We start from the raw sequence: 25,551 nt of genomic DNA, 5'->3' as shown, positions 1-25,551 counted from the left end.
GGACCGGCTCCCGCCACTCACCAGAATATGAAGTCACGGTGAGAGAGGTGGAACAGAGTTCTAGTTACAGTAGTGTTGTTAGGTGATAGCATTGTTGATGCTCTCATGGAAAGCATTCCTTTTTTCTTTCTTTTTTTTTTTTTTTTGTAGAATGAGGTAGTGCAGTTATCTCCTTAGGTGTGGGAAGTAATTTACAAGCCCCTTTGAAGATGTCCTGGAAATCGGCTGGGTACGTGGGTGTGGGACCCAGCCATTAGGGAAAATCATGGCCAGGGTTTCAGAACGTGAACAGGGAAGGTGGCTGTGATGTGGAGATGAACAGGCCTCCACAGCCTCAGAACCAAGTAGGGATGCTATTTGTTTACATAAACTGCCTTCACGGGGATGTCAAGGTTAATTCATTTGATGTGTAGTCACAATCTTAGTTAAGTGGGCAAAGGATGGTTTTAGAATCAAAGCTTTGGGAGTCTGCTCATGAAGGGAAGTATTTATTTTCTGGAGGAAATCTGTGTGTTACGTGAAAACTTTCCTCCGAGGTCTGTGGCTGTGCGTGGTTGTGTTGCGTAGACTAGTTCTGGACAAATACTTTGCCAGAGCCTGTTTGCATTTTGTTTTTGTAACACTGGGGTGACGGCATCCCGACTAGGAGACTTAGCTGTTGTAGTTTTAGTATTCCGTCAGCAAAAATGAACAGTGCAGGAAACTAAAACTTCTAATAGATGATCTAAAGGTTTCTGTTGTTGACCAGTCTTCGCAGACACCACGGGAGCGGCTGTGGGTAAACTAGATGCCCCCGAGGAACAGGCCTCCAAAGGGGTGTGCAGACAGAGGGACAATATGCCTGGAGTATGAGACTCATGTTTGTTTAAACTGAAAATGGTTTATATAATTATTTATTAAGATTAAAGCTGAACTAAATAGTTTAGTGTAATAAATAGAAACTAAATTAATATATATTTTTTTCTTAAAAGATAAGTTTAATTAGGGTGCCCATTTTAACATCTAATATGGAGCTTTGGGCTAATACCGACTGTGTTAGAGCATGGAGGATTTTTACAGTTTAAATGTATAGAGTAATGTCACGGAGCAGCGGGGGTAACCTGAGAACCCAACTGGGCAAAACACCTAAAGAGCCAGATGGGAAGTCCCAGAAGGGCAGGGATCTGGGGCAGCTTTACTTCCTGCTATACCCCTAGTAGAGTGTCTAGTACGATAGGTGCTTAATAAAGATTTGTTGAAGAAAATGCTGCATACGATATAAATTGTCCTTTAAAATATATAGCTGAATTCCTAAGAAAGTTAAAAAAAACTTCAAGAGTTGGAATTGATTTCAGAATTGAAAACCAGAGCAGTGTCAGTGGCCTTTGGGTGAAGTGGGTGGAAAGTTGCCAGAATTCACACCCAGAGCCTTGGCTTTTAATAGCTCCAAGAGGACAGTAGACAGGGCCTTGGGCCCAACACAGGCAGAGAAAGAAATTAACGAGGACCCTCAAAGGGCTGCACGTTGTGAAAGCCCAAAACTGAAGAAACATCTGCCTATGGGAGAGGAAGGCAACAGGGATCTTGTCCACCCGCGTGGAGTCCCCCCGCCCCCTGTAACTGTAAGGACAGCCAGCCTCGCCAGGACCAGGCTTGGAACTGACATTACCTGGAGGTCCAGGATCCGTAAGGAAAAGGAGGTTTATGTTCTGTTGCTGGCTTTTGCAAACACGAAGCCCCTCTGGAGGCACATTGTCGGCCCATGTCACATATGAGATCATAGCTAACTCCCCATTGAAGATGACCTCACAATGCAAAATTGCAAACACCCAAGCCAAAAGCGCACACCTGGCGCAGTAGTCAGCCAATGTCCAACAGCAGGATCCAGCGCTAAGACCTTCAGACTCTAGAATTATCAGAAAGAAACTATAAAATAAATGTGTTTAAAACTACGAAAAATAAGCAAACAGGAAAAAAGAAAAGACTCATTATTGTAAAGGACTCCACACATTAAAAAGCAGTAAGATAGAAATGAGAAGTTAGCCATTGGAGCACATTCAATGTGTAGAGAAATGCCTCTTTTCAAAGAGAACCCAAAACCTTGTTTAGCAAATATAAAAGACTACACTAGTAATCTTTATTAACTAACAAATCAAAGAAGCATTAATGTTCTCAGGAGTTTGAAAGTAGGAGGAGCTTACGTCTTTCAAAAATGTTATCCCAAAGTTGATGACTCCCCAATGTGTCTGATTTTCTGTCTAAATCAGTGGTTCTCAACCTTCCTAATGCCGCGACCCTTTAATACAGTTCCTCATGTTGTGGTGACCCCCAACCATAAAATTATTTTCGTTGCTACTTTATAACTGTAATTTTGCTACTGTTATGAATCGTAATGTAAATATCTGATATGCGGGATGTATTTTCATTGTTACAAATTGAACATAATTAAAGCATAGTGATTAATCACAAAAATATGTAATTATATATGTGTTTTCCGATGGTCTTAGGCTACCCCTGTGAAAGGGTCGTTCGACCCCCAAAGGGGTCACGACCCACAGGTTGAGAACCGCTGGTCTAAATCCTTTCTGTAAACTCTCTCTTGGTCTTCCCATATGCTAAGGGAAGTGATCTACCCTTTTATTTTCTGTATCTCCTGTTTTGGGGGGTGTGGTTTTCAATCACGACAACTCAGGTAACATCAGATTAGGAAGAGCAAATGAAAAATAACAGACTAGTTAAAGGTAATCAGAATGAACTAGTGAAATGATCCTGGTTTTTATTATAACAATCCACTCTCATTCTTAGCTTTATAAATCATCTGCCCTCAGCATAAACCAGTGGGTAAATCTCATGTTTCCATTTTAATGATGCCTAAGATTTTTAATATGACAGTGTTTCCATCTCTAAAAAACACGTTTCAAAAGTAGTAGGGAGTGGAGAGTGACTCCTCTGTCCTTGCCGTTTGGACATAAAAGGCATGAAAGATAGACTTTACCAATAAAAAGAGTTTTAAGAGATTCCTTTAACTATTTTTATTTCGAAATGTAACAAGCAGATTTTTGTGCAATTCCCCTTAGGCACAGACTGTGTCAGTGGAGAGACCAGAAACCATGTGTCTATTAACTGGAGGAGCCCCCACCCCAATGTCTGTGAGCATCCAGGGAAGGACTGCTGGGAGAAAAGGAGGCAGGACAGACTCTGATAAACAAGCAGGCAAACAAATTAATCATGCAACTTAGACATGTCTGAACTTGGGCAGTGAATCTGAGAGGCCGACTATGTGTGAGGGGGTCATGCTTAACTGCCACAATCACCAGCTCTGATCACCCCCAGCATTTCATAAAACTTTCTAGAAGCTGCTGTGGTAGCAGAGATACCTCTGGTGTACCCAGGCTCCCTGCTCAGTCTGGGTTGTGGTTACTGTGGTGTTCGAAGTTCAGGAGATAGGAGCCACTTACTGACTCACCTGGTCTCCTAGGTGAGAGGTGCAGGGCAGGTGGAGTTGTGCTCCCCAGATAACATAAGCGCCCAGGGCAGAATCCCGGGGAACTTGCCACCAAGTCACTCCACTGCTGCAGTGCACATGCTGCCTTGCTCCATGCATGTCCCTGTTCTGCCCAGCGTCTTCACACCAGGCAGAGTTCTCCCATCCACTAAACCCCTTCCTTTATCCCACTAATCAGCTCAGGGTCCCCCCGCCCCTCCTTTTACCTGAACAGAGGAGCTACAGGGTCAGCTTGCACAGGCGACCCGAGTGCATCAAGAGGAGACAGAGAAATTTACACACAAGACCCAAAAGGTAAATATGTCACGTGGATTTCAGCACAACCATGTCTCAGACCACAGAGCCCCTCCAGAGAGATGACAAGATATGTGTTTTTTTTAATGTTTTTATTGAATTTTTACAGATAGGAAGGGAGAGGGATAGAGAGCTAGAAACATCAGTGAGAGAGAGACATAGATCAGCTGCCTCCCGCACACCCCCAACTGGGGATGTGCCTGCAACCAAGGTACATGCCCTTGACCAGAATCGAACCTGGGACCCTGCAGTCCGCAGGCCGATGCTCTATCCACTGAGCCAGACCAGTTAGAGTGGCAAGATATGTTTTAAAAGAACGCTGTCTGACCTCATGGGCTGGAGGTCATATGGAAAGGTCATCCAGTCCCGCACCCCACTCAGACACTCATAAAGATAACTGTCTTCCTTTCTGTTCTAAAATACGCTTTTCAATATTTACAGTATGGTCTCAGGGTGTTCTTAATATCTAATCTAAATTTCCCTTCATCCAGAACCAGCAAAGTAAAGTAAAATAAGGGCCCTAATGCAACTGGACATGAATGTGTGTCCAACAACTTTGGTGAGATGTCCCCCAACACCCCCAGGGCAGAGGAGCCTCTGCGCCTCAGGAAGTGCGGGAAGTTGTGGGACAGCGGAGGCCTGGAGGCCTGGAGGCCTGGAGGCCTCGGGCAGTGGAGGAGAGGTCAGAGGGTGAACCAGGAAGGGGCATTCCCAGGAGGCTGCAGATGAAAGGATAGCTCACCCTAAATCGTCTTCAGAAAACGTTCATTAATTGAGCTGTGGCTTCATTAGCTCTTCTAGCTATTTTAGAATAAATTGTTACTGGCTAATTATCCTTTACCCATTAGATCCTCTCCCAGGGCGCCCAGAAGGAAGGATTCGCAGACACAGGCACTCCTTGCCCGGGGCCTCCCTGAGGACTGCCCAGTCCCTGCTGCCACCTCAAATCTGTAAACAGATATGTGGGCTCAGAATCGCCTTTGCTGCTTCCCCCGCCCCCCTTTGTATTCTCAAAATATACTTATATTTTTATTTTTATTTTCTATTGGGAAAGATACTTGTACTTAAAAAAAAAAACACAAAACAAAAAAACAGTTGGTCTTGACCAGGGCACTGCGATATTGTAAAATGCATGTCTAAGGTATCCAAGAATTTAACTCATGGGCCCCCACGTTGTCCATGGTCCTGCTCATCTAAGTAGGTCAAACCTGATTAAGGGAGCTCCGCCTCTGCACCTCTCGGCTTAGGGAGAGCAAAGCTGAGTGCTGAGATCTAAGTGCTCTGCCAACCTCCAGCAGCAGACGCACAGCCCTTTTAAAAGTTTCACTGATAGGTCCAGTGTCACATATTATTACAAAAGGAAAATAGTTTCATATTACCCAAAAAGGAAAATTCCTCCGTAATTAACCTTTTTTTTTTTTTGCATTCCACCAAAAATCCTGTTTGAAAATGAGTTTATTCCTGGAGATGCTGCTGGCCGAGTGGCAGGGTCCCAGGTGCTTCTAGTGCTTGTATTCGGGGTAAAGGAGTGTGTGGAAGAGGCTCCCAGACCTTGGCCCCAGGTGGTGTGGTGCCATCCAGGCTTGTTCTGAGGGGAAGGGAAGGAAAGGGGTCCCCTAGCACACCCCAGGACAGAGCAGCCACTCTGCGCCTGGGGAAGTGCGTGGAGGCTGGAACAGCGGAGGCTGCAGGGCAGGGGAGGAGAGGTCAGAGAGAGTGGGCCAGGAAGGGGCATTTCCAGGAGAGACTTAAGACAGCGGTTCTCAACCTGTGGATCGTGACCGCTTTGGTGGTCGAACGACCCTTTCACAGGGTTCGCCTAAGACCATCCTGCATATCAGATATTTACATTACGATTCATAACAGTAGCAACATTACAGTTATGAAGTAGCAACAAAAAAAATTTTATGGTTGGGTCACAACATGAGGAACTGTATTTAAAGGGCCAGAAGGTTGAGAACCACTGGACTAAGAGAACACCCCCCAGTGCTGCATCTCCTCTTCCTAACTCCCCATCGCCTCTGGAGTTGTAACTGCCAAGAGCTAGGCGCTCTGCACAGCATTTCCTGTTAACCGTTTTGTAACTGAGGACGTAGAAACTACCAGAGGCAGTTAATGGCCTAATGTAAGTTGAGAGCTGGATTTCCAGTACAGTAGGCTGCCCCTTATCCACTCTGTGCTGTCCTTGTGTCCGGACAGAGGAGAGAACAAGGGTGGGACTCAGGGCAGCTGAGCTGCTGAATTGAATCCGCTAGAAGTGCAAACAAATCTGGTGCTAGGACAGTAGCCATGCAGTCATTGCCCAGACCAGGGACCTCCCTAGAGCTGCCTCTGCTCTTCACTGGCCTTCAGCACAGCCACATTCATCGGCCCAGGCAGTGGTAGTCATATTTCCATGGTTTCCACACGCTAACCTAGTACTTTAGGAAAACAAACAAAACCCACTGCCTTGGTTTTTGGTGCAGGAGGGAGTGTTAAATTAGGAGAGGACAGCTGATAATGATCCTAATCCTTTTTTTACCCCACTTCAGCTACTGTAGGTATTCCTTTTTAAAATATATATATATTTCTTTATTGATCTCAGAGAGGAAGGGAGAGGGAGAGAGAGATAGAAACATCAATGATGAGAGAGAATCATGGATCAGGTGCCTCCTGCACTCCCCCCATTGGGGATCAAGCCCACACCCGGGCATGTGCCCCTGGCTGGAATAGAACCTGGGACCCTTCATTCTACAGGCTGACACTCTATCCACTGAGCCAAACCAGCTAGGGCAGACTGTAGGTATTCTTGTGCCCTTGTCTGTAAGATTAAGATTTTATTCATACCCTTTTGCTTAGTCATTATTGACATAGAGATGGAAAACATTTCTTTTTAGCAGAGCTTTTATTTCCTTAAGATTTACCCACATGTAATAGGAATGTGAAATCCTAAGCGTGAAAGTGGATGTAGGTTATGGACATGCTTCCCTGTTTGCTCACTACCATGAGTAGAGTAATTCATGTTTGGAAAGAGCGTCTGGAGGCCCCAGCTCTCCTTCGCAGGCTCCCTCTTCTTCGCTTGCTGTTCTCCGTCAGGGGCTGGGGGTTGGGAGGGGTCAGAGGGCCCAGGAATTCAAGGGGAAGGATTCCTACTTCTTTCCCCTTCACAGTTGCAGTGTGCCTTTGTGTGCAAGCCCAGGTTCAGGGGCAGGTGGAATCTGCACTTAAGTGAGCTATAGCCAAGCATCCAAGAAATAATTTTCCTGAAGGCATCCCGAAGCATCTAAAAACACCAGGGGAGACTTGACCATGAGAAATTATAATACCTTACCTTGAAATAGCACTTTCTTCTAAATCAGAAAACTCAGAATGTTTTATAAATAGTGAACGTCTCAAGGAGTTCACCAAACTTCTGTTGGTTTCTGTTTCAGGCACCATATGCAAATTGGTATGGATTGAATGGCAGTTAGTTTGGTTTGGGTGGCACATGGGGATTGCTGCTTGTCACACTCCCTTTTCTTGGGTTCCAGATGGAGGAGGATCACCTCTACGCGCTGAGGTGGAAGGAACTGGAGATGCACAGCCTGGCTCTGCAGGGCGCCCTCCCAGAGCGGACCTGGAGTGACGAGAGGAATCTTGTGCAGCAGGAGCTCCGGTCCTTGAAGCAGAACATTTTCCTTTTCTACGTCAAACTCAGGTGGCTGCTGAAGCACTGGCGACAAGGGAAACAGATGGAAGAGGAAGGAGAGGACTTCACTGAGGTACCTCCACCCGGAGAGTTCACGGGGAGCTCACTGTTATTTGCATCGGTTTTGTTCTTGACCCCCAGGCACTGCTGTGCCCCTCCCCGCAGCACACAGTCATGTTCTGTTAGTTCACATTGTTTTGTCAAGTCTGCTCCAGGCGATGGAAATGCAATGGGATGTCCAGTTATGTACCAGCCCAAGGGTTCTGTTCTGTCCTTTGACCTCGTTGCAAGAGTATATGGGTCAGTAACTCCGTTCTGCAACAGCGTTTGGCTGCCATCTCTTTTGTTGCTGATGTATAAATTTATTAAAATGATCACCCTGCCATCCCTGACTGTCTCCCTCTACCTTGCTAGTTTGTAAAACCTAGTTCTAAGTTTAAATTTTTATTCCTAAATGTCAGAGCCCATTCTGCCAGTGCAGTTTCTTCTAAGCTGCGGGTGGGTTACTTCCTTGCTGCCTCTGAAATTTGTGTGTGTTCTCCTGAGAAAGGGAACATGCGTCCATTCCAAGGTTCATAACAGAACCAGAACAGTTGTTTGTTTTCAGATGGCTCTGTATTGATTAAGCAGAGTGGCCATGAGCTCTCTGTGAGCGCGGCCTGGTATCCACACTGCTTGCCACTCTGTCAGCTGCTTCAGACACTGAGCATGTTGGTTTCCTTTTAGTCCCCAAAGACCTTGCAGCTGCTTTTCCCTCTAGTGAGCAGGGTAAGTAATTTTAAGTCATCCGATGATTGGAGAGATACAGTGATCCTCTTTCCTCAGGGTGAAGAAAGTCTTCAAAAATTAATTCAACCTGCTCCCAAATATCCATGACAGAAAACCATCACTAAGCAAAACCTAGAAGTAGTTGTAAAGTTTCGTCAATACTTTGGACTTTTTCCTCTAATTTAAAACCATAGCTGTAAGCAATAATCCTATATAATAAAAGGCTAATAGGCAAATTGACTGAACGGTGGAATGACCGGTCACTATGATGCACACTGGCCACCAGGGGGCAGATGCTCAATGCAGGAGCTTCCCCCGGGTGGTCAGTGCATTCCCACAGGGGGAGCGCCACTCAGCCAGAAGCCAGGCTCATGGCTAGCGAGCGTAGCAGCAGTGGCAGGAGCCTCTCCCACCTCCACATCAGTCAGACATCCCCCAAGGGCTCCTGGACTGTGAGAGGGCGCAGGCCGGGCTAAGGGATCCCCCACCCCCCGAGAATGCATGAATTTCATGCACTAGGCCTCTGTAGTTTATAAATAGTAAAATCTAATCTTTTCTAGTAAACTGTACTTACTAAACTGCATGCTATTTAAATGGAGAACGTGACCAGTGAGTGAAAGGACCATCATGAGCATATTAGGGGGAAGGGCTGAGAAGTAAGAGTTGATAAAGCCCATAAAATGGGTAATTATCCTCCAACCATAAAAATCAGACTGCTCAGCAAAAGGATTTGAATAAAGCTGTGAACCTCTTCTCTTGCTGTTTTCAGAGTGAGCACCCAGAGCTCTACCCCAGGCCTGGGGAGCTTGGAGTCCAGGGGGACCCAAACGGGGCCAGCCCAGACCGAGATGACGATGGTCCAGGCTGCAGCTCTTCAGTGGGGGAGCATTCTCCACGCTCCCCCGTGCAGATCGGTGACCACGGATCATGGCTCCAGCCTGCAGATGGAGGGCAGCTCCATGGGCAGGTGGGTGCCGAGTCCCAGCCCCCCGTGAGAGAGAGAAGACTCCTATCTGTGTCTGTATCATTTTCCATCATGGGCCAGTGTTCTGGGGAGCAGCAAACGTCTCTGGCGGTCTGTGGCTGCCTGTTGCTGTAATTTTGCTAGAAGTCACATCATGAAGGCTTTTAAGCTGATGTCAGCCTGTTAGTTCATTTGGCTTACACGTATAAATAAGGACCACAGGAGAGCAGATTAGCTGTGTCCCCTGAAGGCCAGCAAATGTGCCGCAGACAGAGAAAGAGAGAGCATTCTGTAGAGAGGTCTGAGGCCATATAAAAGCTGATCGTTCTTCCAAGGAACGAATACCGAGTGCCACGTGTCCAACATGGAAGGAAAAAGGAAGTCCAGAGCTTCTGTGTGGATGTACAGCTGAATGGACACTTGAAAATGGCACTGATTTGGTAATATAATGGGTAAGGAAGAAGGGACAAGTACTTTTTTGTTGTTGTTGTTAATCCTCACCTGAGGATATTTTTTCCCATTGATTTCTAGAGAGAGTGGGAGAGATGGGGAGAGAGAAACATTGATTGGCTGCCTCCCGTACATGCCCCATCCAGGGCTGGGAATCAAGCCTGCCAATGAGATGTGTGCCCTTGACTGGAATCAGACCCAAGACCCTTCAATCCACAGGCCCACACTCTGTCCACTGAGCTAAACTGGCCAGGGCTGGAACAAGTACTTTTTAAAAAATATCCCCAAACATGTAAAGTGTTTCAGGTTCTTTTGGGGCCACCTGAAATATAAAAATATTTGATGACACTTAAAAAAATTAAAGAGGTGGGATTTCAGTGTAAATATTAAGTAATTATTAGTGTTCCTAGAGGCCACATTTATTAATTATTAAACAGAGAGACCTTGCTTAGTAACCTAAAAGATACTATTGCCACCATCCAAATTTTTTGCAGTTTTATACGAAACAGCAGCCTTGGTGGGCTTGGAGTGTTGAGACCTTTCGAGGCCGGTTGTTAAAGCTTCCTCACTCCCAGACTTCCTCTTCTGAGTCTTTTTGGACCCTATGTTGCTTCTCTGAGAGTTCCATAGGACAGAGCCTGAGGCCCCAGCCCTGGACCCTGGCTCTGGGGTGAGGGGCAGGGCCGGAGTCGCTATGGGAGGGCGGGTGCAGCTGCAGCCGCTCAACCACAAGCATATTCGGGCACTCCCTCTGCAGGGACGCCACAGCTGCAGCCCCTCCCTCAGCCCTGAGCCTCAGAGGGTCAAGCGGGAGAGGCTGTGTCAGCACTTGGCCTCAGATCCAAGTGACAGAAAGTGGTGATGTGTGAGCACAGGCCTGGGGAAATGTGTCCTTTCCCCCTTACTGCTTTCTCTCCATAGACAAATAAGATTTTCACAACTGAAGAGCTGCTTCCTCTCTCTCTCTCTCTCTCTCTCTCTCTCTCTCTCTCTCTCTCTCTCTATCTCTATCTCTCTCTCTCTCTAGTTTATTGTTTGTTTAATCCAGACACATTCAAAATGGAAACTGAAAGAATACTTTTCACCTGAAACAATTAAACTAGATTCTACTAGCATAAAATACCTAACACATGACAACAGTAGAGATGATAATCATTGTCCTCTATATCTACTAAAGCAGAGATGGAAAGCCAATTTGGTTGCAGAAATGTCATAAGGATAGACTATTATCATTAAAAAATCAACAAATAACAGTAATGGTAGACAACTGTTTATACTCTGGTTCACTGGACAGGGGACAGTATGTTAAAATTCCACGGGACTGCAGGTGAACAGTCACCACGCAGACTCCTCTGTGTGGTGTTTTAATGATTTATTCCTGGTGAGCAAAGACGGAGGCTGAAAGACTTTGCTCTAATTTTCTATTACCCTGAACATTGGCCGTTACTTTTGGTGCCAAGCATTTTTCATGAGTGGCAGGACAATATCCTGGATTTCTAACAAATGCATATATTTGGGAGGGGTAAGAATTTCAAGTACTATACATTAAAAAGTATAAAAGTGTTTTAAATGGGAAAAAGAAAAATCCTTAAACCCCCAAAATGGAAACTATTAGTATCTGTGTCCCCAAAATATATGCAATAGTGTAAGACTTTCTCATGGAAGATCTCATTCAAAGGGGAAAAAAGGGGACAGATTTAATTTTACTTATATTGCCAAGTACATGAAAAACAAAATATGTGCATCATTTGCTAGTTTACTAAATAGCAAACAGTTTTCACAGTTCAGAACCAGTGTGCTACTGCGTCAAGTGCGTATTTGTTTTTACCAGGAGAAGAATGGAGATGCCTTCCAGGCGAACAAGCAGCTCTCAGTGCTCACACCAAAGAGCTGTTTTCTAGGCACCCCCACCCACCCTTCCATTTCCCCGACTAATGTGACTCAAGAAAGAGGAATTTTCAAAGGCACTTTTAATTACAGTGATTAGGAAGTTCGTCATAATGCCAGAGTCCATGGGGAGAATTTAGCTCATGAGATGAATTTTACAACAATGACTTAGAAAATAAAAAGCTTACTTTGCAAAATAATCCTTTAAAATCTGCCAGTTTTTTTTTTAAACAAATGTTATTTATTTTAATGAAGCTGGTACAGACAATGTCCACTTAAAACCCATATCCCAGGCCAAAAAGTACAAATAAACTAAAAAAGAGCAGTGTTCCTTTGTACCCACTTCTACTCAAATAACTTTATTAACTGCCAATGAAAATTAGAACTTCCTGGGATCTTCTGACAAGATTTTTCTCTACTCTTAAATGCTTTTTCTCTAGTCTTCATTCTCACCGTATCTGTCATCTTGACTCCAGCCTCACAGTCCTCTTCTTTGGGTCCAGACCGTCAGATTTTAAAAGTAGCTTCAAGTCAAGGAAAGGTCGTTTTCCATCTCCCCCTGAAAGTCATAGTCCAGGAGTGCGGCTAACACATGCTAGAACCTCGGGGCCGGGCGGCAGTCGTTATGAGCACCTGCATTGGCCAACCTTATTGATCACAAGCCTGAAGTGCACGGTCCTGGAAAAGGCGCCTCCTTGCTCACACGTGTAACATTTCAAAAGGACAGGGCAATGCGGAGGAGGCTGAGGCTTCATCACCCAAAATCAGCACAATGAAAACCAACAATAATGAAAAATGGGCCCTGGAATTCCCATTGCCAGCTGTTTAAAAGAAACAGGGTGTCAGTTTTCAACCCATTGTGAACACTACTTTACAAAAGAACTATTTTTAAAAACAAAAAAGGTTTGAGAGGAAAAAAAATAGAAAGAATATCTAAACCGTTGAATGACCCCTGTGTGTTCCTGATAAACTTCAGTCACATCTTCTTCCTCCGTTCCCAGTTCTTCGGGAGTGATTATCAGCAATCCTTTCATCTCCCCAGAGAAACCCGCATGAAGGCATTGGACTCCCAGTCTTCGACAGTATGAATCCTTCAGTGCCTTGAGATGTGTCCTCATTTTCACTTTGAAGTGAATCTCACGGCTCTCCTGTCCAAAGACTGAGTTTAATGTGTTCTCCTTCCTTCTTACCCCCATGTCCTTGTGAAGGCTTTGCCTGCTGGACAGACATGGGGATGGTGGCTTCACGGGGGTCTCCTCTGCACAGCAGTGGCCTAGGGTAGAGTGAACCTCGCCCCAGGGTTTACAAATCTGTCTCTCTTCCCTACAGCACAGCACTGTTGTGAGACCAGTTTTATTGTTTAAAAAAAGATATTGGCCACCAATACTATAAAGTATCTGTGATGAGCTCTCGAGACTAGCACCGCTAAGGATGTGTGCATTTAATATTCAATAGCATTTCTTGATTTCCATTTAGTTGAAAACCTGCTGCACTAAGATCATGTGTTGGGTGTTTCTCACATGCGCGTCCAAATGCTTTGGAGAAGAAGAAGAAAAATGTAACATCTGGTTTTCTGAACCAGAGTCATGGAAAATTTACCCCTGGGGTGAAAACTGATGCAAAGTCACTCAGCTGGAACCTCGCATTCCGTGTATTTTAATATCATCTCTCCTTTCCTCCTCTTCCAACGCTGATTCTTTAGATCTTCCCCTTCACGTGGTGAGGGACCCGTGGGTTTTTTCACTTTGTGCAGCAGAGGCACGTGGATGGGCTCCCAGGGTAGAGCCCAGATTGGGGGAATCAGCTCTGCCTTTAATGGACCCATCTCTCCATAGTCATTAAGTGCACAGTGCCATCCGCCCAAGGACAGAAGATGAGGGAGCTCCACTGTAAGCAACAGCTGGCTCCGTGAGACTTCCCTTAGAAGGGTTGCCCGCTCTTTGGTGGCCTGGGTATTAGCTGGGCAGCCTGGGTGTCTTACAGAGCTGCCGAACAGAGCCACAGCCTTTCAGAAACTCTGAGAAACCCCCCCTCCCTGCCCCCCAAGGTGATAAGCAGAATGAGCAACGAGGCTGGACTTCTTTCCCAAGGATAAACTCACAAGTAACAAAATTTCCCGGGCTTTGATCTTTAATTTGTGTCATATTGGACATTCTCCAAGTTGAACACAGTAAATGGCAACATTGATCACATACAATGAGGTAAAAAAAAAAAAAAATTACGCGTATTGAGTCAACCTTGGAAATAGATCATGAAAACCATCAGGTTGGAAAGTGGTTGGCTGTGCGAACGCTCCCTGTTGACTGGTCTTTGGCTGTGCCATCTGCAGCAGTGACCTGAGTGTCCTTGCGAACAGTAAGCTTGCCTTGTGGCAGAGCAGAGGCTGGGAGTAGGCAAGGGCATGTTAGACAGTTCTCCTTGATCTCCGGGATGCTTGCCACTTGCTGCTGTGTTAAGCTCTCGAGACTGGATGTGCGCATTTAATATTCACTAGTAATTCCTGAAATCAAGGTTTGTTTTTAAACAAGGTGACGAGTAGTGCCAGAATTATGACCCCATGTTTCCAGCAGCCAGTCTTCCAAGATGCAGATTAATTTTTTAAAAAGAGAAGTTACTTTTTTCATTCAGGGATGTGACATACTGTTCTTTATTAAAGCATCTAAGTATAAACATAAGGAATCTAATCTAAAATTAGAGCAGGATCTGATGCAGTATTGTTTCATATTAGTCCTCCAGTCTTCAGCGGGGGCTGGTCGCTGAAGAGCCTCACTCAGGACCGAGTGGATCCTGCTCCCTGGGCCTTTGTCACTGATCCAGGACTCGTGTGAAGCTCAGGGGCTGCAGGGGCTCCCCTAAAAGTAAAACTCAGCCCTTCTCCTGTAGCCAGAGCGCCTGTGGCTCCCTGAACCTCTCAGACTTCTACTCACCGGTTGCCCAGCTACCCACTTCCTGGAGGCCCCTCTTTCTGCTTTGCTCCAAATGCAGACACTTCCAGACAAGGCCTGCATGTCAGAACTGTGACATGCCCTGGCTTTCTTTCTTTTCTTTCTCTTTTTGTAGTAAGAAAACTCTCTTCTTGAGCCTCAATAGCTTTTACATTTTGATTTTGTATGTTATGCCATGGTTCATTCTTCAGGCTCTGCAACCTCATATCCTCACCTAGGAGTCATGCAACTTCATATAAAAGGAGCCAGACCAGAGCTTATGATTATGAATCACTTTATTTTTGCTGTTTACTTTTGTTTGTTTGCTTCAGTTTCTGCTGAAGGTGAAAAGTCACAGGACTGACGGGGATTTGAGGAAGGACTCTCTCTGCCCCAGTCCCACCTCCCCGGGTTAACCCGGGTGTGCAGTGTACAACATATCTTGATTTGCATCAGACCTGCCCTGGTTTCTTTGAAACCTTTGCCTGGTATCTCTGGGTTTATAACATATTTATGTCCATTGGTTCTTTCATACACCATCATTTATTCTTGGGAAGCTCTCGGTGTAAATTTTGGCCTGCAGGCACTGAGCCCTCACGGTCCGGATCACCTGGTATATTCTCAGCCAGAGGGAAAATGATTTCTTTACATAAATGAGTCTGTCATCTCTGTAAACCTCCATCAGAGATCATATTTTCACACCAGTCTTCAGTGACTCAGTTGTCTTTTATCTGTGGGGGGATAATGAGGCAAGCAAAGTAGTTGATAATAATTTAGCTCTTTCACAGAATTGTAATACACAGGTTTTAGAAATCTTAGGCAAGAATGATTTCATAAAATTGCTGGCATTACATCACTAATAGCTTGGTATGTTACCTTTTCCATAAACTTCCTTCTCACTTTCTATTAATATTTATTGTATACTTGGATAGCAGTCCTGTTAGCTGACACCTAACCTTGAACCTGTTTGAAAGTTTAACACTCTATAGCACAGTCAAGCGCCCAATGCCAGTTTTGGGATTAATTTCAGCTTCACCTAAGAGAGACGAACTCGGAAGGGCTGAAATGCCCTTAGCCTGGGGAGAGGAAATAATAGAGCCATTTTATCCTTCTTTGTGAGAAAACCAACCCGCTGATCTTAAAGAGATCGAAAAGTTGGTCTTTTTCATTGGCCTATATCTAACACACACACAGCTGAAAGGCTGCATAGCTAGTCTCAGAGCATCTTGGTTCCATTCTTGACATGATTTGGGTAATTGCTTTTCCCCAAACATAGCCCAGTAAGGGCCACCACCAGAGGAAAAGTGAGAGAAGTAACTTAGAGGTACTTTTTCACGGTGGCTCGCTATTATTATTTCCCTTGATATGGGGATAGAATTCATTTCACAGAGATTAGATGGCTTCTCTACAGCCAAGTTAGAAATACTAATAATGAAAGCCTAGGCAGGGGGTGGTGTCAGAATTCAAATATCCTCCTTGGATTGTTCAGCCTTGGAGGGGACAGACCTGATTGTAGACTGGGCCATGCACTTCCTAACAGCGAGACCTTGGCAATCTCTGCACATGGTGATTGTAACTTGGTGAATGTACCCAGGATTGATGTGCAGTGCAAGGTCATGAGGATGAATGATTTAACATACCATTACCCACGCCCATCCCCCGGCCCATTGGAAACAATATTAGTTATTGTATGTGTAAAACTAAGTTAGAAGGATCATGCCCATCAATGGCTCATCCAGGGTCTTCAGAAATTCTTACTTGGACCTCAGTTCTTGCTGTTGTGCACCAAGGCAGAGAGCTAGTGTGGCTTCTTGCCATGCCACACGCTGCTCCGGGTGATTGTAGTGACACGTACCGATAGCATGAGTCTCTGAACCCTCTTGCTGTCTTGGCCACCTTCACCCCAAAGCAATTTTGTGCTCATGTCGTGATGATTAAATTTATACTGATAAAATAGGAGGTTATGTTGATTCCTCTGACCCAGATGTACATGGAAACATTAGGCTTGATTTGCTTGTGAGAAGCACAAAGGGCTGGCCCTAGTGCTGTGTAAGCTGATTGGTGTAGATTAAGCACCCCACAGGCTGACCCCTGATGCGACCTGGTGATTATAGGGAGCGATGGATTACATAGAAAAATTTATTTATCACGTAGTTTTCTGCTTTTCTTCAGTGAAAATTAGATACTCCAAAGGCTGTATCAAAATTACTATTATTTTATGCTCAAATTACTTTGACTTAAAAAGTAGTGATATATGTAAACTTTAAAATCCAAAGATGAAAATACCAAATAAATCTACCAGAATGTATACGTAACTTCTCAGCAAATTCTGTACTTAGACTGATGTATATTTCTGAAGAGATTGTTGTAACACCTTTTCCCACTCACCTACACTTATATAATTTTTAAATACTTTTGGTATAGAATTTAAAGAAACTTCGGTATTTGTTACAATTTCACCCATTTCAAAAGCATCTCTTTGAATATAGAGCTAATTTATTTATTTCTATTTTTATACTATTGTTTATACAGACGTTCTCATCCCCCCTTTGCTCACTTCCCCCCTTCTCTCTGGCCATAGCCACACTGTTGTCTGTATCTATGGGTCATACATGTATGTTCTTTGGCTAATCCCTTCACCTTCTTTCATCCTGCCTCCCTTCTCGTCTCCCCTCTGACAGCTGTCAGTCTGTTCCATGTATCCATGCCTCTATTTCTATTTTGTTCCTCAGGCTATTTTGTTCATTAGATTCCACATATAAGTGAGATCATACGGTGTTTGTCTTCCATTCCACAGTGGCTATACCAGTCTGCATTCCCACCAGCAGTGCACTGGGATTCTAATTTGTCCGCATCCTCACCAGCACTTGTTTGTTGATTTATTGATGGTGTGACTTTACTTCTGGGCTTTCTGTGCTGTTCCATTGACCTATATACCTGTTCTTATGCCAGTACCAGGCTGTTTTGATAACTATGGCTTTGTAGTATAGTTGTGATACCTCCAAATTTGGTCTTTCTCAAGATTGCTGAGGCTATTCAGGGTGTTTATTTAGCTTCAGGAGGTTGGAAAGACTGTAGGATTTTAAGAACGTTCTCTATTTGCTGAGCTTTTCAAATGTTAACTGGATTGTACTCTTAATAAGCCTTTCATCTCAGAGCTATGAAAGTAAAAATTGGTGTTCAAGCAGAGAAAAATCAAAGAGCAATAAATAAAATGTTTAACAAATAGGCCTTTCCACTAGATCAGAAGTCTACTGTATCTACTATTATAGCTCTTCCTATAAATTACAGGAGCAACTATGGAGTTTTCAGTAACAAATTGGTTCCTGTTAAAGAATTTCTCTTTACTAATTCAGCTTTATTTAAATCCAAACATATCCAAAGTATCTTAAATGTTTCCCCTATGTGGTTGACCACCTTTGTGTATGTACATGTGTGTGCTTAGTGCATTGACTAGATGGTGTTAGAAGCACAGCTGATGGAGGGGAGACAGTGTGTGTAGATCCCATGCTAGGGAGCTGAGGGGCACTCACCTTGGTTTACCAAGTAGGGGGGTCCACCTGAGAGGAAAGGGCTCTCCTTTCTATAATAGAGACATTCTGCCTCCAGCCGGACTCAGAGAGCTTTTATTCCTCCAGCCTCATAAATGCAGCCAACAAGATTGCCCTGAGACCGCACGATGCATGTTTGTGCTTTCTGTCTGGCTTGAAGAGATGGGCTCATTTGGCTATCGTTACCCAGGTACAGAATTAATTCACTTGGCCAAACCGTTCTGATAAAATGCCCATGCTGAAATGTACTAAGAGAGCAGTCATAGTGTTGAAATGTGCCCTCAAAGGGCAGGACATGTTTTAGAAAATATAAAATCTTTTAAGGCAGGTGTAAGCAGGTGAGTAATAAAAACCCATTTGCATTTATCAGACCTGTTTGCACACTTCACATGACAAGCATCGTGCACGACACTGGAAATGTTGGGGTGGGTCAGGCTCAGACTTAAAAGTGCCCCCCTTCCCATGGCCATGTTTGTCATGTCTATGACCTTCGAGGAACTGCAAGTCAGGGGTGAGCACCCTATGTTTATAGGAAACACACGGCCTTTATTCATTCCCTTCTGTTGCAATAGCTGGCGTTAAAATGGCCGCACACATAGGTGAGTGTATTTCGTTATATCTGCATCCAGCCAGAGCTTTGGATGTCTGAAGTCACACCGTGCGTCTTGGCAGCCCGGGCTCCAGGGCCCCCTGTGGCCTCCTGCGCCTTCCTCTCTTCTGCTTCAGGTTCCCGGCACCAGCCTGAGGTCCGCCCTCCCTCCTATTCCAACAAGCCCTTAGCAGTCTCAGCCCAGGGGCCCGATGGCCAGCATGGGGACCCCCTGGCTCTGCGCCCTTTTCCAGAGGCACCTTGGAAACAGCCCAGCACCACCCTGCTCGCCAGGCTTCTCTCCTCTTCCGACCTGAAGGACACCCTTCCCTGAGGTGACAGCCCACCCCCGTGTCCCCGCAGGCAGTGGAGAACCAGCAGCTGTTCAGCGCGCTGAAGGCCTTGCTGGAGGACCTGCGCTCCGAGCTGCGGGAGGACGAGTGCGCCCGGCTGCGGCTGCAGCAGCAGTACGCCAGCGACAAGGCGGCCTGGGACGTGGAGTGGGCCATGCTCAAGTGCCGCCTGGAGCAGGTACCTGCCCCCGTCTCCCCCGGGACAGGTAGGGAGGAGGCACCAGTGACCACAGTGACCCTCGTCTGAGGGCAAGAGGGCTGCGAGGAGACCAGGGGGCAGCCACCTGCTGTCTCTTCCTCAAGTTCCCCACCATCCCAAGCATCTTCTTTCCCCCATATCCCCTCTCCCACGTATGAATCACGGTCGGCATTTCCAAAGCAGTGTTTACTTTCTCACTCCACACTGGGCAAGGTAGTGTTTAGCCCCATCAGAGGCCCGCCAGCATCAGGTGGTGCTCAGAACGCACTGACATGATTCAGACAGGAGCTCAGGAAAAGCGGACCGTAGTTCAGTTACCTCTGAAAAAGGCAAACACGTGCTTTCCTTTAGATTTCTCCAAATACCTGCTAGAAAGAGCTGTAGACCTTCCACTTCACACCCTAGAGGTGAGTCTAATCAGGTTCGGTGGCCTGATTTACACAAGAGGACATGGGGGGCCCAGTACAGTGGCTGGTCTCGGGTCACAGAGACCGTGCTCACGTGGAGAGGAGAGTGGGCTCCTGCACCCACTCTTCCCACAGAGCAGAGCCTTCTGGGAGGGTTTAGGCATGGCAGGGTTATTAGCATCAGACTTAGCCAGAAACATTCTTTTCTACATTTTCAGAAACATTTTCTCCCTGGAGTTCCTAAACGCACAGCCACTCCCTGCAGCCCTTTGATCATGATGAGGGGGAAAGGTCTGCATCTTTGATAATCTATTTTCTAGGCCTTATTTTGAGGCAAACCATAAAATTATTAAAATTCATATGAATTGCGCACACACACCCACACTAGCACAGAAAGGAGATATATTCCAAATGGCCTTAATAAAATATGACAGGACCAGTCATGTCAAAAGAAAACAGCTCTCGCCCTTCCTGGGGTGGCTCGGTTGGTTGAGTGTTGTCTCATGCACTGAAAGGTCACTGGTTCGGTTTCCAGTTAGGGCACATACCCAGGTTGTGGGTTTGATCCCTGGCTGGAGGGCTGGAAGGAGGTAGCCAATCCATGTTTCTCTCTCACATGTTTCTCTCTCCTCCCTCTTCCTCCCTTCTCTCCAACAAAATCAATATAAACATTTTTAAAAAAAAAAAAAACAAAGGAAACAGCTCCTTTGGTACCCACAGTTGACCTGCATTGCCTGGCACAGGGGAGCAGCGGTGTCAGGCTCCCTGGGAAAAGCAAAGATACAAAGTTTTCTGCAGAGGAAGCTGCAAAGCACAGGAAAATCAAAGTGCCAGGCCAGGCTGGTCAGATGACGGAGCCGCTGACCCAGTTACTAATCCTGCCCACTGCCTGGTAGCAGACTCTTACTAGATGCTCTGTTTATGTTAGGACACAGCCTGAACAGTCAGCAGTGAAGGAAGAATGAGTGAAAACACTTTTTGATGAGCTGCCTTTAAGCCTACTTAAAAATATGTTTATAGGAGAAAAAAACTAAATATTTTCAAAGACATTGAGTGTAGCTGACGAAAGGAGGCATACGTAGTCTTTGATGCAAACCAGTTTCAAAACATTTCATCTTTGTTTTAGAGAAACCTTGTATCCACCCACGTGTGTGCCACAAATAAAGCCTCAGGGAGAGTCATTAAACACAGTGAAATAATGCTAGGACTTCAAACCTAAAAAGCAGGTGGTAATAGGCAAGATTCACCGTCTGCCCAAATCGTTTAAGATGTTTTTTAAACATTTGCAGCCCAGGAAGCAATGAATGTGGGTGGATGCTGGTTCATATGTAACAGTCCTATGGTTACCCTCTTCTACTTAAAAGCAAAAATGGGTGAAATCTACCAAAACTTAAGTATTTTTTCCTCAATGAAGGCCATGTTGTATCAGTTCCCAAATCTGTGATTTCTTCCATTGACTCCTAAGTCAGACTTTATTCTAAATGCCAAGGTGCCAGCAACAAATCAGATATTTCTTGACTGCGTTCACAATGCATTGGGAGACACAGAGAAGTGCCCCACTAGGCCTGTACACAGTGCTGTCTGAAGTGGGGGTGTGCAGGGCACACACCCCAGCTTAAGGGTTTAGGGAAGTCCTGCTTAGAATGAATTGCGGAGGATGAGTAGAATGAGTACATGGAAAAGGAGAGAAAGGATATATCAGAATAGGAATAGCATGAAGAAGGGAGCTTGCCACATCTGCAGAACTGCACCTCGTTAGGTGTGAGACAAAGAACTTTCACAGAATTAAAATGATAGCCTTGATTTTCATCGTGGAATTAAAGCATTTTGATTTTTAAAATATTTTTATTAATTTCAGAGAGGGAGGAAGAGGAAGAAGGAGAGGAGAGAGATAGAAACATCAATGATGAGAGAGAATCATTGATCGGCTGCCTCCTGCACACCCCACACTGGGGATCGAGCCCTCAACTCAGGCATGTGATCTGACTGGGAATCGAACTAGCGACCTCCTGATGCATGGGATGACACTCAACCAACTGAGCCACACTGTCTGGGCTCCTCTATCATTTCTTGAAGTCTACTAACAATGGTTTTTTTCCCTTCAATTTTTATTTATTCAAAAATGTTTGTTTTCTTTTATTTTTGAAAGATGTTACCACTTTCCCCCTTTAAAGATGTCACTCCATTGCCCTCTGACTTAAATAGTTTCTGAAGAGAGGTCTGTTGTGATTCATATATGTCATCCTCAGTGTGTGTGTGTGTGTGTGTGTGTGTGTGTGTATGCATGTGTCTCTTTTCTCTGCCTCCATAGTTTCCTCTTTAGTTTTCAGTAGTTTGGATATGATATGCCTAGATGGGAGTGCTTTTGGTCATGTGTTTCATTTTAGTATTTAACCTCCTGAGTGTTGAACAATTATGTATTGTAGATGCCTAGGTTCCATCACTAGGTTTCATGTAGGGGCTAAGAATATAGGGCAGACATGTACTTGTCTTCAAGGAGCTCTATAGAAGGACAGGCAAGAGATGGTGGTGACTCAGTAGGGATGTAGAGCTGAGAGCACTGACATTCTGTGTGACTCTATGTTTCTAATTAGGACTTTAAACATGAAAATGGTTTCTTCCATGGGATTGGTCAAACCTTGGTTTAAACACGTTTCCAGGCATAATACATTAATGACCTGAGATTTTTTCGCCTACCAATGTGAGACTTGGCAGGGACTACGTTCCTTAGTTCTCTTCTCCTTGACAGCTGGAAGAGAAGACAGAGAAAAGCTTGGGAGAACCAGGCTCCGCCACTGACAGCAAAGGGGCATTCAGGAAGGAGAGGGAGACACACCAGAAGCTCCTCGCTGACAGCCACGGCCTGGTCATGGACCTGCGCTGGCAGATCCATCACAGCGAGAAGAACTGGAACCGTGAGAAGGTGGAACTCCTCGACCGCCTGGACAGGGATCGGCAGGAGTGGGAGCGGCAAAGGAAGGAACTCTTGTGGAAAATAGAACAGGTAAGGAAGCTCCCAGACACCAGAGAACAGGGAAGAGAGTGGAGAGAGCTAAAGTGGCTTGGAAATCCGAGCATGTAGAGGGAACAACCATCAGGCTGCTCAGAGGTCCTTAGTACATTAGGATGTTTCATGGGCTTCCAAAGGGAGAGGAAGAAAAGAAAAAGTAGAATTTTTAGTATTGGAAACCTGGGTTCAGCCATTACACAGATCTCTTCATTGCAAAGTTTGTAGGTAACTTCCATGCGTGTGTGGTGTGTGTGTGTGTGTGTGTGTGTGTGTGTGTGTGTGTGTGTGTGTGTTCCGGGGGTGGAAGTAACTTTTTAAAGGAATTTAAAGACTTAACCTGGAACATGAGGTTTTTCTCAGGTCTTATAAAGTGATTTCTGCCAAAAAGCAAATTAACTTTTAAGTTTCCCATTCAAGGTCTGGTCACAGTGACTGCTCCAGCTTAAATGGAATTATTGTCCATTAGTAAAGAAATTGCTGAAGTAATTGGAAGTCAGGCTGTTTGCACCTGCTGTGGACATTACTGAGCTATAATTATGTAGGACCATCGTCAGGGGAGGTAGCTGGTAGCTCATTGTCTTCAGCTAAACAAATGAGTCAGAAACTCAGATGAATTCTGAGAGGGAGAGAGGGAGTTGTTTTTCTACTGCCCAGATCATTATTCTCTGCATTGCATCAGACTTAGGACAGTTTGTGTAGTTGCAGTTGTGCCTACGTGATGCACAGATTACATTTTTGCATTAAAATGATGAAGGTTTGGAATTCCTCCCTGGCTGGATTTTTACATAGCATACATTTCATTTCAGCTTTCATACTTACAAATTCATGAGGCCTCAAGGAAATGCATTCATCAATAAGAAACTGAGTTCAGGAAAAATAACCTCATTATTCTATTACAAATACCCATACTGCCTGCATTTATATGAGGTCCTTTTTAAAAAATGTGCTCCATTATCCCCAGACATATGGTACCTGTGTTTTGCAGGTGCAGTAGCAAAGGTTAGTTTCTGCATACTGTATGGGAGGGAGGCAGGGAAGGAGGGAAGGAGGGAGGGAGGGAGGGAGGGAGGAAGGAATGAACTGGAAAAAAACTGGAGCCTTTGGCTCAAAAATCCTTGAGGAGAAGGAAGTGCACTGCAGATAAAAAGGAGCTGAAGTTTCTCTGAGCCTGGATTACTCACAACTGAGTCACCCTACTGATATTTGATATGGTTCATTTAAAAATTCTACCAAAGGAAAGTTGGCCACTTCCTGTTCGGCCTAGAAATGCCAGCACTTGAGGAGAATCTTCTGATTTAAATCCCCTGTGCGTTTGTGCTCTGCTGAGTGCATCAGTTGTTCAGTGGAAATTGTAGGAGCCAAGCGGCATGTGTTCATAAGAATGGTCACAGGTTCACTCTATCCAACTGCAGCTGGCCAGTATCCCAGTAACTCTAGGCACCTTGTTACCAGGGAAGTTCCCTCTGGGCCTTCCCTCCAGGATCTCTCACTGTGTCTGTCCCTCCTGTACCCCAGCAAGGCCATCCCCATCCCTGCCCTTCGGGGTCCCCTTAGCCTGCTAGCCGTGGGCTTGTTGGTCTTCTATGGCTTCATTTTGGATGTGACACCTTGGATATAAATTAAGCAAGTCTTTGGGTTTGTTATTTTTTTACTTTTGGGAATGAGGAATTTTTAGTAAAGGAAAAATTGGCAAAACATTTGATGATACTCAGCTTTCAAATAGTTAATGACTGAGGGATAAGCATTCTCCTTATTACTAGACTATATTTTGGAAAGAGAAAGGGGGATAGGAGCTGAACCCCATGTCCAGATTGTCAACACCGCAACAGTTCTACCAAGCTGACAGCCCCAGAGCGTCAGTCCTCAAGGCTGACATCTTTGAGCATAATAGGTTCCGGGCATTCATCTGTTTCTGAAATCTCTGTGTGTGGTGGATCCCACAGGCTTCGTACAATGACTTAACTGCTGTTTTTAGAAGAGGGTTTGTTGCCAGTGAATGGTGCTTCAGATATGCAATTGTGGCTTTCAAAAATAAATCTGGCCTTTCCCCCCCAAATATTAGAGATTTTAAAAGAAAATTTTATAAATGTTGGTGCCCAATCCTGAAAATTAGGTAAAGGCATTCTCTGTGTAAGAGGAAATTGGCTGAAGTGTGAATGTGTGTGTATAGATTTTGTTTATCAGTAACTGGATTGCTCACTCATTTAACTTTTAGCTACACATTTCACAGATAAACAAGAATGAACATTCCTCATAGTGTGTGCTCTTGATATTTGACTACATGGTGAACCATATAACCTTGACTAGGATAATCTAATACAGATGGTAAAAGAAGGAACACTAAATCCATTTTCCACTTACAGAACACATGCTTCATACTTGTCGGGTGTCATTGAATTCCTACATAATTATTGTGCCACACGAGGCATTTTACATGATGAATGACTGTGGGAGTGTGGGTACGGTCATATAACACCTATCATCTATCTTATCACACATCCTGTCTCAAGTCCGCACTTGATTGGGTGATAGTTAACTTTTATGGCGTCACACTGCATTTCTCCTTAAAATTGTTAAGTTCCCAATTAACATGCTGATAGTAGCTCTAAAGAGCTAAAAGGAAGTTCATTCTCCTCCCAGTAACCTCCGTAAATCAGTTGCCTCTACATCATGAAAGACCTTTCTTTTAAAACCTGTTCATTCCTGGCTGGTGTGGTTTAGTGGTTGAGTGTCAACGTATGAACCAGGAGCTCATGGTCGATTCCTGGTCAGGACACATGTCCAGGTTGCAGGCTCAATCCCCAGTAGGGGGCGTGCAAGAGGCAGCTGATCAGTGATTCTTATCACTGATTGATGCATCTCTCCCTCTCCCTTTCTCTCTGAAATCAATAAAAAAATATTTTAAAAATATTAGAAAAAGAAAATACATGATCTTCACTTTGGGCTTTGTCATTTTACAATATCCTTTGTGCAGTATTTTAACTTCCCTCAGCTTTCCTTTTTC

General features: G+C 44.8%; 1 protein-coding gene and 1 pseudogene across 2 annotated transcripts in view; one reads left to right on the top strand and one right to left on the bottom strand.

The window, feature by feature from the left end:
• Positions 1-25,551, top strand: part of MTCL1 (microtubule crosslinking factor 1) — a 120,295-nt gene that overhangs the window by 79,800 nt on the left and 14,944 nt on the right. For both annotated transcript variants that reach the window (XM_015563599.1, XM_006763281.2), the window contains exons 7-10: positions 7,288-7,518; positions 8,983-9,180; positions 18,942-19,109; positions 22,287-22,541. In XM_015563599.1, coding sequence (XP_015419085.1) covers positions 7,288-7,518; positions 8,983-9,180; positions 18,942-19,109; positions 22,287-22,541 — 852 coding nt within the window. The remainder of the gene's footprint in view (positions 1-7,287; positions 7,519-8,982; positions 9,181-18,941; positions 19,110-22,286; positions 22,542-25,551) is intronic.
• LOC102766072 lies at positions 12,444-12,918 on the bottom strand (annotated as a pseudogene).

This window comes from Myotis davidii, unplaced genomic scaffold (genome assembly GCF_000327345.1).
Source record: "Myotis davidii unplaced genomic scaffold, ASM32734v1 scaffold78, whole genome shotgun sequence".
Classification (NCBI taxonomy): Eukaryota; Metazoa; Chordata; class Mammalia; order Chiroptera; family Vespertilionidae; genus Myotis; species Myotis davidii.
Note: the sequence above shows the minus strand (reverse complement) of the source record. Positions and strands in the feature narration are given on the sequence as shown.